General features: G+C 38.4%; 1 protein-coding gene across 2 annotated transcripts in view; it reads left to right on the top strand.

Annotated features, from left to right (window-relative positions):
- ift81 (intraflagellar transport 81 homolog) overlaps positions 1-17,802 on the top strand; it is a 94,144-nt gene that overhangs the window by 68,405 nt on the left and 7,937 nt on the right. For both annotated transcript variants that reach the window (XM_079826748.1, XM_079826747.1), the window contains exons 6-11: positions 2,085-2,195; positions 2,339-2,423; positions 3,749-3,912; positions 5,217-5,312; positions 7,498-7,644; positions 13,383-13,532. In XM_079826748.1, coding sequence (XP_079682874.1) covers positions 2,085-2,195; positions 2,339-2,423; positions 3,749-3,912; positions 5,217-5,312; positions 7,498-7,644; positions 13,383-13,532 — 753 coding nt within the window. The remainder of the gene's footprint in view (positions 1-2,084; positions 2,196-2,338; positions 2,424-3,748; positions 3,913-5,216; positions 5,313-7,497; positions 7,645-13,382; positions 13,533-17,802) is intronic.

Below are 17,802 nucleotides of genomic sequence, written 5' to 3'. Positions count from 1 at the left end.
CTCACTGCAGAACACGAGGGGAGATCCAACTCCTCCCACTTTACTTTTACTTTGCCTAAACCTACCTGTCTCCGCCCCCTGGATCTCGTGTTCTGCAATGAGGGGCTACTGGAAACAGCTGTTGCCTTTCACTTATTCACCATGGTAAAATCAAGCGGCAACCTTCTCTTGAAGCCAATACGGAAGTGACTTAAACTGCAATTCATCAACTGGCTCCAGAAGGGAGCAGAATCTCATTGAGCCCCATGTTAAAATGCCCAACTTTACAGCAGAAAAAAACATGTTTACAGCCTGGTACAAATTGTGGTTTTGGTCTATACAGCTAATTTTGCCCTTCATGACAACTGTGAGGGGGTGAATTTTTTTATAACTCATTGGTTTACATTATATAAAGCCTTAACCTCTTAACCCTGCGCCCCATTTTTGAGAATTCTTTGAAAACGATATACCCAAATGAAAATGTCTGCAGCTCTTAAACCCTATGGTCTATATTCATAAATCTGGTCTTATTTTAAACTAGACACTTGAAATGTTGCTACCAAAGAGTCATAATAACTCAAAGTAATATGGGAACAGAGTAATATACATGTAAGTGACTCACGTTTTTTTTTTTTTTCACTTAGGGAAAAAAATATTATAATTTAATTTTAAGAGCCTGAAAATAACTTAAATATAAAACTGAATGTGTAATCATGTCATGATTCAAATATGAGGATGATTCTCTCAGTAATGTAGCTTCTGTGAGCTTTTATGTCAAGAAAAGTCTAGGCGTCCTTTCAAAAAGGCCATTCATTTCAGAACATTTGCTATTGTAAAGAGTAGTTTTTCATTCAAATAAATCTGCAATAAACTGCTAATTATAATGGATAAACAGTTACTGAAAAACTAAAGCAACTATTTACAGAGATTACAAAGTGTAAAAAACTCATTTAGCTAATAAGAAGTGTCAGTAAGAGTCTGCGCGCTCCACTGCATTTGCGCCATAGAGAGCGCGCAGACAGCGCACAAACAGTATTCACCAAAGCCTACTTACGTAAACTGCGCAAGATAATGCCTTTTGATTGGTTACTAAGTCCATCAATCAAACCTTTGTTGGAAAGGCATTGGCTGGGCACCGAGTGCCTTTATCCAACGAAAACCAATGGGCGCAATGATTGACAGCTCACCAAGCCTGTAAGGCGCTTCCTCTATATGATGCATCACAGGAGAGACTCTGATTGAAGGAGAGAGATGAGGGTTGATCCATTTCACGTGGGAGAGACTATTCTTGCAGGGGGAGTTTGCCAGAAACGGATTAGAATCGATATTTAATTGAAAATGGACATGATTGATTACGCTAACTCAAAACTCCCTTGCAAACAACAAAGGATTTTTTTTTTTTTCCCTATTTTTTCGTTGTTTTGGATTAAAAAGTGGGATGCATTTTGAAGAGTGGACCCTTACACAGAGATGTATGCGGGTGTTTATTGGATTCGTCGGATCTGATCTGAACGACAGGAGATGAAAGATGAGTATCGCTAATATTATGCTAATATTTACATGGCCGGTCCTTTAGCGCTTCATTTAACCCTTTCCTCTCTGGTGTATTTATTGCAAAAACAAGTTCAGAACATGAATCTTGAGTGTTTTAGCTTGCAAATGATGCATAGTTTGTGATAGTTGATTGAATATTTTGTACAAAACAAAAGTAAATAAAAGTACACACACGCCCACTTCCGTCAACCTCCCCGCCCACGATCCAGTGCAGGTTAAGAAGTTTTAAAGTTCTGCATAATTAAGGGCGTGGTCACTTTGAGTGACAGGTGGATAGCCAATTGTCTGCTGTCTGTTAGTCATCGAGTCACCTCAGCTCCACCCACGTCACGCCTTTTTGCCCATTTTCTGTTATCCGGGAGTGACACGCTGCCAACATGGCAACAGCCAGCTCGTCCCTACTTTATGCTTCAAAACTGCTCTTCAGAATCCTATGGGTGACGCCACGGACACTACGTCCATATTTTGTTTACATTTTTGTTACACAAATTTGCACAGAAAATGTGAAAAAGCTGATTCTGGTTTTTGAAGATGTTGTTCTGCTCCTCTAGGTGGAAGCAGTGTCAAACCACCAGCGCATGCTGGAACTGGCCAGACAGTTGAGAGTGGAAAAAGAAAGAGAAGAGTCTCTTGCTCATCAGAAACAGGAGCAGAAAAACCAGGTCGAGACTGAATACTTGCACGAATACTTCAGTTTGTGTGTTTATTTCTGAATAAACTCATTGGAGCTCCATGACCTATTTTAAAGCAATCACTGTCTACTGGACATTCTGATAGCGTGGGCTGTGTTTTGTCTCTGGTGTAGCTCTTCCAGGCAGAGCAGAGACTGCAGAGATCTCAGATCCAGCTCAAAGACTTGCAGCAGGCAGCAGCTGACGAAAAGCCGGAGAGTAAGTTGTTATACTTGACGACACCTGTCCCAGAATGACTCAGTGTTCTTGTTGTTAGAGCCGGTGCTAGCAAAAATGCATGGGTTATGGGTTGATTCCCAGTGCACACACACATACTAATTAAATATAAATATGATTATTTTAAACAAAGCTGACTTTCTATTTTCAAAGGATATAATTATGATGTATAAATTATGGAGATTTGCCTACTCTTTAAACCTTTTCTCATTTGTACCTAGTTTTGTGACCCTTTTTCAATCGTTTATTCACTGTGCATTTATTCGTTACTTTGTGACTATTTCTTGTGGTCTCACATTGCAAGTTTCAGAACTCCACAACTCTGCCCTACAAAGGCAAAATACCTTAACTTGCTAGATAGAGTGAGGAACTAAGACATTTTTAGTTGTACAGCCAAATGAATTATAGTTAGGACACTGGAAATCTGGCAATTGGATGTTTTAGTAATGAAAATGATCTACATAAAAAAATCGTGAGCTCAAACTTGACTTTTGACCCCATTTTGAAGTTATTGTACTCTGCCTTTCTATTGTCTGCAAAAAGTGAGAAGTCACACCAAGGCAAATGTAACAGTAATGCAGTAACTTCCACATGATCAATATTTGGTTGCTGATCACCATTTACAAAATCATTATAGTAACACCTGAATAAAATCTAGTGACCATGGCAGTTATTTTGGATGATTTACAATTGGTTTTTTATATGGAGCAGTTTGGTAGCCTATTCATTGGATAGCTGACTAGCCTAATTATGCTATAGCCTGCTAGCGAGCTAAACAAAGTAGATTGTGATCTATCTAATTTGTTAGTCTAAAATGCATCTTTTGTGTTTCACAATTTCTTACCTTGACCTTGATGTCTGTGTTTCAAAGCCATCTCAACCATCCCTAAACGCTATTAGTAAAAACAACCACTCAACTATTTGTTTTACCTACACTTTTATTCAGGTATTGTGAGTGTCAGAAGTGCGTCAGTGACAGATGTATGACACAGGCTACACTGTAATTTAAACACAGCAAACTTTAATGGACAGTAAAACAAAGGCAGAATACCGTAACTCCAGGCCGACACAGTAACTTCTAAACAACGGCTAAACAATAGCAGAGTATCCTAACTCAATTTGAGCGTTACAAAACAAAGGCCTTGGTTTCTCCTGGGCTTTTGAAAGTTACAGTTACCTTTTGCCTTAGTTGGGCAGAACTCTTTATTTGACGTTCACTAAATCTTATTACACTCTCACTGCAAAAGACAAACGTTGTGACACAGAGTGAGATCACTTTAGAACATACATGTGATCCTAAACCACAGGCCTCATGAAGAGACTTGAGGAGGACATCAAGTTCAACTCCTACATGGTGTCTGAGAAGCTGCCCAGAGAGTTGGAGAACATGAGAAAGGTGGTGCAGTACCTACAGAAGGTGGCGTCTGAGCCTGCCATGGGACAAGCAGAGCTGAGGGAGCTGGAGGACAAGGTCAGCCTGTGCGCATGGATTTGAACTGTCACCCCCCTTTTTGAGAATACACTTAAACTTAAACTTAAAGGGCTGTAATTCAAGAATGCTTTGGAATAAAGACCTAAGTTTGGTCTTGTTTTAAAGCAGACACTCGGCTTTCAGATTATTGCTGAAGTGAAAGCAATTCAAAATATGAAAGTAGGAAAGAATTATGGAAGTTTAAATCTACTGTAAATTAAAAATACTGTACTAAATATGTTTTATTTTATATAAAATATATATTTGACAAAAATGTTTTAATCTAAAATTACTATAAAATCAAAGCCATATGTCTAACCAAGTTGTGTTCCAAATTTGAAGTTGATATCACAAAAATTGAAGGTCCCATGAGATTTTGTTTAGGCGCTATACCAAAAATAGCCACCGGGTGTCATTGAAATTCAATTGATTGTTTTTTCGATGCATTTTCCTGTAAATTTCTGTCCAAATGTCACTTCCATCACAAAACGGTCACCAAATGTGGAACCTTGAGACTCAGACCTTTCCGACGATATGTGTTTTGTCAAGATTAGAAAAGATTTTGATTATAAAGTAGTTAAAATACAGTTTTTAATATGAAACCTGACACCGCCCACTAGGGGAGGAGCCCGCTAGAAGAATTTAAAGTACCATTTCCATGGTAAAGCAACGTCCAATTTCAAAACGGGTTTCACAGGATGAATTTTGAGTTCGTAAGCTTTCGAATTATACCTAATTGATGATAATTACGAAAATATATGATACGAAAAAAGGCGATCAAAAAAAGAGTGCCAGGTGTCCTGCCAGGGGGACGGTGACAGTTAAGAGGTTAATGCTAAAGTTCAAACTTGAACAAACACTGTTCCATACTATTGAGTACTGTTGCGTTCAAAGGGTTGGTTTTAAATGTTTTTGAAAGAAGTCTCTTCAGTGACTCTGTTCACCAAGACATTATTTGGTCAAAATACAATAAAACAGTAGTATTGTGAAATATAATTACAATACAATATATATATGAATTTTCAGCATCATTACTCCAGTCTTCAGTGTCACATGATCCTTTAGAAATCATTCTAATATGCTGATTTGGTGCTCAGTAAACATTTGTTATTATTATCATTAACTGATATTATTATCAATATTTTCAGCATTCTTGATGAATAGAAAATTCAAAATTGCAATAAAAATATTTTGTAAAATAATTGTCTTTAACTGGCATTTCTGATCATTTTATTGTGTCCTTTTATGTTTTTCTTTAAACTTACTCATGTATATAGTGCTGATATGTGTCTTTTGTTTATTAGATCAGAGAAACCAACACAGAGATCAACCATCTGATCGAAAAGAAGATGATGCGTAATGACCCAATGGATGATAAACTCTCTCTGTTCAGACAGCAGGTTAGATGTCATCTCTCTTTTCTCAACTACGTGCCTTTGAAAGCTTAAACTTCTAAAGAAAGTGTTGTTCTTGTTCAAGTTACCTGATGGGTTGCATTTATTTTGGACAGGGAGATCATTTCTGCCCAAACTTTGCTTTGCAGGCTATCTTTATTCATGAAGGATTGAATAATGTGTGATTTAGTGTTGTTTACCCCTTAAGCCTTTTAAGCCCAACGTGCCTAGAATGGAAACACAGGATATAGGTGACCATGTGACCCCTGGCCCAGAGTCCTGCATGCGGGTGAACTGCTAATATTTGATGTAATGGGAATAATATTTACATGGTCATTTGCAGTGCGATGCGGGTCGGGAATCAATAGGCACGGGTGGACTGCAGGTCCAATAGCCAAGACTATTTAGACTCAATTTGGTACCCACTGATAGACAGCTGCTTTCAAATGGTCCCATGCTTATTTGTGTTCACGCTCTGCAGTCTAAAGAATGTCAAAGGTTTCTAATTACAACATGATTTGCAGCGTTGAGCACAGCGTTGAGCACCGCGTTTGTGCGCTCCAACTGAAGTGATTGACAGCTTCAGTCATTAAGGGAGCGCTCTTTGCTCGCTTTTTGTATATAATCTATTCAAAATTGAAATCAAAGTTTTATCTTGCATGCTGCTAAGAGGATCAACAACCACGTATACACTGCAGAGTTTCAGGAGAAACAACGCATTTAAGTGCAGAGTGAATTCGCTAAAATACCCCCGATATTTTATGACAGTAAAGGCTCATATTAGGCTATATTTGTTCTTTTAATGTATAGAGAACGCATAAAATTATGCACATTTGTTTGGAATAGCCTTTATGGGCAGATTGTTTAAATACATACACTCATCTTTTTTTCTTTTTTTATTACCATTGCTTGTGTTACATGAGAACATCAAATGGGTCGGGTCGGGTCGGGTACGGAATTAAATTAGTGCTGTTGATAACGGGTCGAATTTACGGTTGTACTGCTGGTTTACCAAACAGGACACATGCAGGACTCTGCTCTGGCCTTCATACCCGTAATGAAGAGATGCTGCACTTGTCCTGCGAGTCTTTGAACTTGAAAGAATGTTTGATGTTCTCTGATTTGCTAATACAACAGTGTGCATTTGTTTCATACATAATTGCCAGATGTCTATTATCATAGCCTATTACATGGCTCTCCACAATACTTGATTCTGATTGGTCAAATACTTTTGTATAACAACTAGACTGTATAATTGACCTTTGTCCCAGGCAACTGATCTTCCTACACAGTACACACAGTGGTTTCTGAAGATCTATCAAGTCAAGTCAAGTCAACTTTATTTATATAGCGCTTTTAACAATGTAGATTGTTTCAAAGCAGCTTTACAGTGTTAAACAGGAAAATAATGCAGCATAATTTTATTCAGCTGTATAGCCATTCTGGAAAAATTTCAAGTATCGTACAGTGACAGTGTGGGCTTTAGATCAATAATTTGATCAGTAATTTAGTTTAAATGGTTAATTTAGTTTATTATTTAGATGTATTTCGATGTTTAGTTGAAAAATTTAGTGGGGCCTATGGGGCCATTCACACAGAATGAAACGCAGGGCATAGAGAAATGTTTTTCTAAACCATCTATCCATCCATCCATCCATCCATCCATCCATCCATCCATCCATCCATCCATCCATCCATCCATCCATCCATCTAGCTTGTTTACATAAAAAAAACAATGTAAAGCAGTGCAATGGAATGGAAAAAAATCCATTATGTGTGAATGGCCCCTAATGCCATTAGTGAGGATTCTTCTATTTTGCATTATGTTATTGAATAATGTTTTTGACAAATCACATTTGTTTATCAGCATTAATATGCCAAATTTGCTTATTTTATTAATGACCTAGAAATAGGTCAGAATCTTAAATATTTTTTTCTTTGTAACTTTTTTATGAATATAAATCTATATTTTAAAAATATTAGAACATTTTATTTATATCCAGATTGAAAATTAAATTTAAAAAATCCTCATCTGGGAGTCAATAAAACAGCAAAAAGTTATACAAATCCTCATGTGGGAGTCAATAAACCTGCAAAAAGTTATAAAAATCCTCATGTGGGAGTCAATAAACCTGCAAAAAGTTATTAAAAAAAAGAAGAAATGTAAAATGTAATGAATTTGTGATTTTAGGCTGCTATTATAGTCCATAAGAAGGAAACCAAGGTGGAGGAGTTGCAGGAGGCCCGTGAGGAGCTGGCAGCTGTGGAAAGAGAACTGAACATGAAGAGCAGTCAGGCACGAGACCGGGGCGGAGCGGAGCTGATCCGTGGAGATGAGGTACTGAACACACGCAGTCACCATCCACAGCACAAAGAAGTGCTTCAGGGTTTATCTGTTTCTATTTAGAAATATTACAATATTTTTATTTTTTTACTTAAAGGTGCAGTGTGTAGTATTTATGAGGATCTATTGACAGAAATGCAATATAATATAAATAACTATGTTTTCAGTGGTGTATAAAGACCTTACATAATGAACCGTAATGTTTTTATTACCTTAGAATGAGCCATTTCTATCTACATACACCACGGGTCCCCTTACAGTGAAAGAGGACGTGTTGATCGTCGTCATGTTTCTACAGTAGCCCTAAACGGACAAACTTCTCTACAGAGTGCTAGTCACTCTCTGTTCACTCTGACGATGACATTTTTGTCCTGTGTCAGCCACCGTAGCTTCTCTATGTGCTCAGAAAGGGAGGGGTGAGCGTTGGGGGATGCAATTCACAACCTCACCACTAGATGCCGCTAAAATTCAATTGCGTTAATAGTGTGTTGAAACTCGTGGTTATGATAAGGGGCGTTTCACGTGAAGTGGCTGACCGTTCAAAACACACTAGTCCAGCAGAACAATCAGAGAACATTATGCTTTTCAGCGCATTACCAAAGTCCATTTTAAAGGGGGGTGAAACACTCAGTTTCAGTAAATCTCCTGTCAATCTTGAGTGCCTACACTGTAAAAAAAAAAGTTGAGAAAACTTAAAAGTTTAAGGCAACCAGCTGCAGAACATTTTTGAGTTTTTTCAACTTATGGTCAATTAGTTGTACAAATTTTTTTTATGTTAAATAGTTGAATACACTTTAAAAGCTGAATTTGTCATACAAAACATAAGTTGGATTTTTTACAGTGTATAGAGTAGTACTGCATCCTTCATATCTCCGAAAAGTCTTTAGTTTTATTATATTTATAAAAGAAAGATATGCTGTACCGAGTCTTTCCGGAAAAAAACGAGCGGCTGGAGACGTATCGTGTGGGCGGAGCTAAAGAATCACGAGCGCGCGCAGCAATTGCGTTGAGAGCTGAGAAAGCTGTGACATCCTTAAACGTGGAAAAATGTTTATCCTAAATAAACCATGGAGATCAATCGGATTTAGCCATACATATATGATCCAGAATCAGATCTAGAGGCTGAAATTGAACAGGAGAAGCAGCAACGACGACTCCAGCAGGACGTCTCAATGGTATATCGCATTAATTATCATCCGCGATATATCACCCAGCCCTAGTTCACTCCTATTATTTATGAATTATACGTCCGCGATAATTAATGCGATATGGCTCAGCTTGTCAGAGAACTACGGCTCTGTGTAGTAAATGCCGTTCATCTGAAAGCACGTGTAAGGTCGATTCACTACTAATCAAGAAACCGGCTTTACTGACGAGATGCGCTTAACAATGTCATGCGATATATCGCCCAGCCCTAGAGTGAACCGTCTTTCTGAATCTATAGTCTTTGGGATTACTGACAGACTGGAAAGAGAGGTGCTGCAGTGTAAAGTATGTGAAAAATGTATTTTGAACATTCAAGCTTGAAAACATATTCTAGTATACCCCAAAAACAAATTCAAGTTTAAAAAGGGCATAATATGGAATTTCTATTGAATAGAAAACCAAGTTTTATTTAAAAAAAGCCCATTTTGCTAACAGTGAATTCAAGCAGCACAGCTCCGATAGGGCAGGTGACAGTTACGTCAGCTGGCCTGAGCTTTCTCACACTGGCCTCGGAGCCAGAGCTGTAATGGTTTTTCCCAGGATATCTCCAATGGTAACTGTCAGTGATGAACAGGCCTGTGTCTGTTTCTGAGACCTGTGAACTATCCTGTCCTCACTTTTTGCTGTCTGTCTGCATATTTTTTTACAAGCAGACGTTCCATTCCCTGCCGAGATATTGGCAGGGTGAGCAGATAGAGCGGCACCCTGGCTAAAATAGCCACCATCCCTCCCCCAATTCTAGACTTCCTGCGATTTTATCTGCCTCCCCACGATAACACTTACTCCTGTCCATGGCTCATCCAACTGTGAACAGTAGCAGCCAAGTGATGGATAGCTGAAACTATAGAAGGAGTGTGTGTCTGTAGATGTGCAAGTCTGAGCCGCTGAAATAGACATAATCCAAGTATGGTCATTGGTCAACTTGTGGCACAACATACAAGGAAAAAGAAGGGAAGAGAGGCTTTTGGACAGTTGGAGACCCATCTATGACACAAATTAACTAGATAGATTTCCCTGTCCCTCCTTTTCTTAAAAAAAAAAAAAGCAAAAATAAAGGTTAAAGTGCAGCACTTTAATTCCCTTGCCCATGTGACAAGGCTCATAGACAGGTCGCATTACGTTTTTTTTCATCAACACAGTCCACTGATGGGTTATAAGGCTCAGGTATGCTTAATTTCTCACTTAAAGTTGAGCGTGCAAGCCTTTCAAAGTATAATTTGAAACGTTTGGCGTGTGGACCATTCTTTTTAAGCGAATCACTTGTACATTTGCTGTGTACGGACACAAAAACTGGGCTGCGTGCTAGACAAGTGATTTATACTTTTGGCTTTACAGTACAACGGAAGTGAATAAAGCCAATCTGTAAACGTTAAAATATTCACTGTTCAAATAGTGTAGTCACAAGTCATAAACAATATGCATGTTAACATGATTTTAGCGTGAAAATCACTTACATTTACAATTCCGTTACCATGCGTTTTCGTAATTCAGAGTTCACCAAACTTAAGGCCCGTTCACACCAAGAACGATAACTTTAAATATACTGTAACTATAAAGATAACTATATTAGCGTCCACACCAGTGGACAATATCGTTCTGTTCATTCTAAGCTCGTGCTTGTCTGCCGCTTTAAATGCTCAAGTTCATTACAGCAGGATAGATTCTGATTGGCTGTCAATGTTTCAATCACCTGGAAAAAAATCATCCTGAAAGTGATTCCAACGATATTGTTTCTCTGTGCCATTATCATTATAGCTGTGGTGTGAACTCTGCTTTTCATTAATATTGAGAAAGATATCTTTAACGTTATCGTTATCTTTATAGTTATTGTCCTCTGTGTGAACGGGCCTTTAAACTTTGTAACATTCAAGTTTGGTGAACTCCGAATTTATATCACTTGAAGATGTGATACAAACTGAAGGATGATACATTAAAAGAATATGTACTGTATATATATATATATACACTATGTTATATGTTGAATTAACAGTATGCTTTAAAAAAAAGAGTGTGAAATCATATCACAAACCTTGCAGTGTCCAAAGAAATGTTGTATGCTCAAAGTCTAGTCTAGTGTGACCACAGACTAAAACCCTAAAATGACCCTTAAAAAAAAATTTAACAGCTCAAATAATGCTTGAAAATGAAACAAAATTTCACTAAATTAATGAAAATATAAGCTTCACTTTTGTTCTGTTAAATCCTATATCCTACTTCCATTGCAAGTGTCTCAGCGTAAACGTTTTATAAAGAAAATGAGGGACGAAGTGAAATATTTTTGTTGTGCTAATCAGCATTACACAACAAATGCTTCCGTTTGAGCTTAAAGGATTAGTTCACTTCAAAATGTCTCTCTTTCTTCAGTCGAAAAGAAATTACGTTTTTTGAGAAAAACATTCCAGGATTTTTCTCCACACCATAGACTTCCATGACAACCAAAATGTTGAAGGTCCAAATCAATGCAGTTTCAAAGGGCTTCAAAGGGCTTCAGAGGCTCTGCACGATCCCAGACGAGGAATAAGGTCTTATCTAGCAAAATTATAGGTCATTTTTGGCCCAAAAAAATAAACAGTGAATATACTTTTTAATCTAAATTGCTCATCTTGCGCTGCTCTGCGATTGCGCAATCACACCGAAAGCGTCACACTATACGTATGCAGAAGTACCGCCCCTGTGTTTACAAAGCTCACATGCGAAGACTAATACAAATGCCCTTTAGCAAAAAAAGGTAAAACAACGATGTCGGACAATTTTGAAGTTGAAGATGGAGTGTATTATTCAGTGTATTAGTCTTTGCACATTCGCTTGGGGCGGTACTTTCGCCTACATCTAGTGTGATGTTTTCGACGTGATTACGCAATCACTGGCAAGCTGTAGAGCAGCGCAAGATGAGCAATTTAGGTTAAAAAGTATATCATTATTATTTTTTTTTTTAAATGGCCGATGCTTTTGCTAGATAAGACCCTATTCCTCGTCTGGGATCGTGCAGAGCCTCTGAAGTCCTTTTAAACTGCATTGAATTGGACCATCAACATTTTGGTTGCTATGGAAGTTAATGGTGTGGAGAAAAATCCTGGAAAGTTTTCCTCAAAAAACGCATTTTCTTTTCGACTGAAGGAAACATCTTGGATGAGATGGGGGTGAGTAAAATATCAGGAAATTTTCATTTTGAAGAGAACTAATCCTTTAACTTGTATTGAACCTGCAATAATGCATTTAAATGCTCGTGTTACTGCTTTGATCGTTTGTGATGATGGAACTTGAGAACGAAGCACAGCATTATTGCTGCTCCCCTCCCAAATTGCTCCAACCTTGTCTGCCCTTGCTGTCCCAAAATACACAAAGCATAAACTCTCATACACAATCTTTGCGTGCCCCAAGTGACATACGGCACATTGTGTGATTTTTGAGTTTGCTCTCTGGTGCCTCTCAACATTTATAGCCATTGGCAATACTGACAGAAGAATAGCCTGAGTGAGAGAGCTGCCAGATGAAGATGTTTTTTGTCCCCTCTGGCTGCATGCCTGCAGGCTCAGGTTTCTTTTTGTTGTGATCCACTGAGATGTCCCAGTGGCACCCTGGTTTGCCCCTTCTTCACACTCCCTCATTCCCCAGAGCTGTTTTCTCCTAGAGATTCTCACCTTCCTGTCACCTTACCAGAGACTGAGCCAAGGCCACAATGTTCCCCAGACTTTGTCTCGTTGCATCCCTTAGCCCGTACATGCACATGCACCTCGGGTGATGTGTGTGTGAATACCATTTTCCCATATGAGATGACAGCTTTGCTTTGTTTGCAGTCATTAATGAGACCAGTCACTCGACCAGGGCTCATTGTGTTTGTGATCCGTGTTGATCGATTCGTTTATGAAATATCCAAAGTCACATTTACTCTTTAGCAGATTCTTCTGACCCTGTTGTATGAAATTGGAGTTTCTTTCTTTTTTTAACTTATTGACTGTCCATGTAATTGTATACATAGAAGTATTCACTGTCCAAAATGTATAATTCATAAGATTTTTTTGTTGTTGTTGTATTTTTGTTAGTTGAAATATTAGTTGACATGAAATATACCTACTTTTGGGACTATCCTACTTTGTGCCATGCTATACTTCATGTAAAACTACTTACAGCATTTGACTTTGTGTTGTATAATAATTATGAATGCAGATTCAATGATCTAAAATTAAACTATGATTAATTGAGAAACTACATGAGTGCTAATGTTTTTAAAAACTCATTTGTCACACCACAGGACCATTTAAAACTAACTAGAGAAGGAAAAGGGGGGAATGGTTATTCCTTGTACATTCATATTAATTGTTCCTTCACATCTTGATCTTGATATAGGAAAAAATATTATTTGACTATTTATTTGAGTATTTTTCCCCCTGGATTTTTTCTGTGTATTTACCAGCCTATAAAGAAATTCTTCCCTAATGTCTGCTATTTCTACTGTTGTTTTTCTTTGTGTTTTTATCATCCTTTTTTAATGTCTTAAGGTTTAGATTTTTCTGTCTGTGTTTCAGTTTAAGCGATATGTGGCCAAGATGCGTGGCAAGAGCAGCACGTATAAGAAAAAACGTCAGGAGATTGCTGAGCTGAAGGCAGAGTACGGTGTTCTGCAGAGGACTGAAGAGATCCTGAGAGAACGACACACAACTGGACAACAGCAGCTGGTAAACACACATTTATCCATCATTCTATCGCTCTCTTTCCATAAGGTCTATAAACACTCGTACTTAGTTCAAACTATTTTGAACACAGACAGAAGCCAAGCCAACCTTGCTTTTCTAATTACAAATGACTATCATTGTTTGAATTTCATTTTATTTTAAATACACTTCCTTACATTAAAATAATAAAGATCTGCATCCTCTTTGGTACATTCATTCAAATTCATTCAAATTCAGGAATTGAAATAAACCCTGCTTAACGGCCACCTTTGTTCTGCTTACATCAAGAATGTTTTAGCTTGTGTCTATCAGCGTATCATTTCACCATATTATACTCACTGATACATAATCTACCTTCCCTGTACACGTCCCTGTCTATTCAAATTGCATTAACGGTGAAGTTACAGCACCTTCCTGGAAATGACTTCACACCTCTGAATCCTCCCGGCCTCTGACTTGCTGATAGCCCATTTGACGCAGAAAGTATGAGCTTGGGCTATTTGTGATCACAGCATTTGCTCCCTGTCTGCGTCCTATGCTTTTATTTTTTGAGTAGGGGAATTTTCCTCCTCAGTTTTGCAGTTGGTTCCATGAGCCTGGGCCCCCCTCCCCTTTGGCACTGTGGCAACTTTTTTCCCTCAGATGGTTTGGGCATCAGTCAGACACACTCGTTCCTGTCATGTGCAAAGTGCATCTGTATCAAGAACATTACAAATGCAACAGCCAATAAAGTATATCCTCACAAATTGTGTAAGTAGTGATAAGAACAATGATTGAACCCACTAGAAATCAAGGACTGACATGGTATAGGTGTCTCTACAATTTGTACCCATGTTGTTCGTCTCTATGTTCATCTCATTGGCCACATACGTACACACGGTTGTCAATTTACATTTTAGTGCTTAACCCTGTTCTGTACACACAGTTCAGTAATTGATGGGTGTGACAACCACATTCTTCAACCGAATTATCTCCCAAAAAATGCAGGTAGTGACAACTACAAAATTATGCAGAATTACAGAACCAAACTGAACAACTAGTCGTTAATGACATATTTTAATGTGCATTAGAATTGTTTTTCTCCTCTTTGTGTGCGGTGCAATAAATCACTGGAAAGCGTTATGAGCCTCGGCTCATTCGTGTTGCCAGATCTTACTAGAAAAACAATAAACCCAAATAAATCCAAAAGCGTTATGATGAAAATAAGACCAAAATATAGTGACTCGCAACTGCTCACTTTAATAACTTCGTAAACTTGATCATTTTATGAGCCGAGCTTAAACAATAAGCACAAAAACGCTTATAATAAGTGGACATGTCAACACTGCAAGATCGCTCTCTGTGAAGCAGCCGTTCCAAGTACAAGTAAAACATGACGCTTTGGTCGACTGCTTGCCAGACTTTTGTCACTGTAATATTTCTTTGGCAAGAATAGTGGATACCAAACACGCGAGATGCCAGATCGTTGCAATGTTTACCATGGTGTCAATCACCACAGTTTAGGGAATTGTGCTCCGTACACACTTGGAACGCTAATTTAGGGGACTCATTTATGTGGTTGTCACTCCTAAAACTTTACAGTGTGTAAATGGCCATCATTTATCAACTGCCTAGCAGGGTTGTACTGACACATAGAACACAATAGCAATCAGTGAAAAACACTCTTTGCAAACACCTAGCCAACCATCCAAAATTCCTAGGAACACCCTTTCGACTAGCTAGTGCACCCAAGTTCTAGCATCCAGCAAAACACCAAAGCAACCAGACAGAATACACAAGCTACAACCTGGCAACCACCCAGTTAGATTCTCCTAACAACTGCATAGGGATGCCTTAGCATAACATCCACAGCCACCCAGCAACATTCTAGCAACCATCCAAAAACCTTAGCGACACCCTTGCAACCAGAACATCTTAGCAATACCCTAGTGAGCACCTAGCAACCACTTGACAGACAGATATGACAGATATCGTCACTAAGATTTACTGTGTAAAAAGCATTCTCACTTGTGTTGTTTTGAATTTTAATATTTTTTGATACTGAAACTTATTGGTACTTACATTTATTGGTTACCACATCTGTTTATGTTTGTTGTCCATATGTTATATAATATGGACATTTTACCAAATATAAATTGTTGAATTGGTGCGTTTTATTATAGCACATGGTAATAGCGCTTGGTAATTTCCTAATCTGTGCACCCCTAATAGTGACAAAGTATTTACCGAACCTTACCGAAACCATGATCACAAAACTAATACAAACCATACAGTGAAAAATTGTACTGCTACACCTGTAAGATTTGCAAGATTTTCCCTGACTAGTCTTAAATGTCTAGAAGATGAAGGCAAGTTGAGTTGAGTCAGACTGAAGTGTCAAAATGTGATTAGTCATGTAATCTCCTCAGGATATAGTGCTCAGCACATTTGTCCACATTTCTAAAACCCATGGCTGTTAGTTTTAGCTTGACCTGTGAAGTTTCCTCTATACCCCGAGAATATTGTGCTTTGCACTGCGATTTGACTGTGTGTACAAACACAACCCGTCAGAAAGTACTTAACCATGACACTAGCTGTGTACAAACACACCAGCATTCAAAATCTGCATTTCATCCAACTTTAATTCTATCACAAAGAAAGAAAGACATGAATGGATAACATGAAACAGCATTGCGAGTTATTTCATATTTCATAATATCAGAATATAATCATTACTTCCTAATGCAATAAACAGAATAATAATTTGGATATAATGTAATGTAAATGTTATTGTATTGCTATTGACTGCGTATGATGTCAATGGTTCAGGGACGTGCATATATATATATATATATATATATATATATATATATATATATATATATATATACCGATCAGGCATAACATTATGAAGTGAATAACACTAATTATCTCTTCATCACGCCATCTGTTAGTGGGTGTTATATTAAGCAGCAAGTGAACATTTTGTCCTCAAAGTTGATGAGTTAAAAGCAGGAAAAATGGGCAAGCGCAAGGTTTTGAGCGAGTTTGACAAGGGCCAAATTGTGATGGCTAGATGACTGGGTCAGTTTGTTGGGTATGGGGCTGTGTAGCCGCAGACCAGTCAGGGTGCCTGCAGTGGGCATGTGAGCATCAGAACAGGACCACGGAGCAATGGAAGAAGGTGACCTGGTCTGATGAATCACATTTTCTTTTACATCATGTGGATGGCCGGGTGCCCTTACTTGGGGAACACATGGCACAAGGATGCACTATGGGAAGAAGCCAAGCCGGCAGAGGCAGTGATGCTTTGGGCAATGTTCTGCTTGGAAACCTTGGGTCCTGCCATCCATGTGGATGTTACTTTGATACGTACCACCTACCTAAGCATTGTTGCAGACCTTTCATGGAAATGGTATTCCCTGGTGGCTGTAGCTCTTTCAGCAGATAATGTGCCCTGCCACAAAACAAAAGAGATTCAGGAATGGTTTGAGGAACACAACAACGAGTTTGAGGTGCTGACTTGGCCTCTAAATTCCCCAGATCTCAATCCAATCGAGCATCTGTGGGATGTGCTGAACAAACAAGTCCGATCCATGGACGCCCCACCTCGCAACTTACAGGACTTAAAGGCTCTGCTGCTAACATCTTGGTGCCAGATACCACAGCACACCTTCAGGGGTCTAGTGGAGTCCATGCCTCGACGGGACAGGGCTGCTTAGGCAGCAAAAGTCATAATGTTATGCCTGATCTGTGTGTGTGTATTTATTTATTTATTTTATGTAATGTCCATTTTTAATTGAATAGTCACTAGTAATCAAGAGAGCCAGGGTCTGTGGTTCTAGCCTGGATGCCAGCCGAACTTAGCCCTACCCACAACATTTGAGGTCGGGAAGTTCGGTCTGGATTTGATCCGTTGTGGAGCAACTATCAAGTCAACTTTATTTATATAGCGCTTTTAACAATGTAGATTGTTTCAAAGCAGCTTTACAGTGTTAAACAGGAAAATAATGCAGCATAATTTTATTCAGCTGTATAGCCATTCTGGAAAAAACGCTGATGTCATCAGTTCATTTCAATTATCATATAGTGACAGTGTGGGCTTTAGATCAATAATTTGATCAGTAATTTAGTTTAAATGGTTAATTTAGTTTATTAATTAGATTTATTTCAATGTTTAGTTGAAAAATTGAGTGTCCCAACTGAGCACGCCAAGCCAGAGGCAACAGTGGCAAGGAAACCAAAACCCCATTAGGTGACCTAATGGAGAAAAATAAACCTTGGGAGAAACCAG

The sequence above is a fragment of the Gobio gobio genome (assembly GCF_949357685.1).
Source record: "Gobio gobio genome assembly, chromosome: 10".
Classification (NCBI taxonomy): Eukaryota; Metazoa; Chordata; class Actinopteri; order Cypriniformes; family Gobionidae; genus Gobio; species Gobio gobio.
This window is presented reverse-complemented; position numbering and strand designations above follow the sequence as displayed.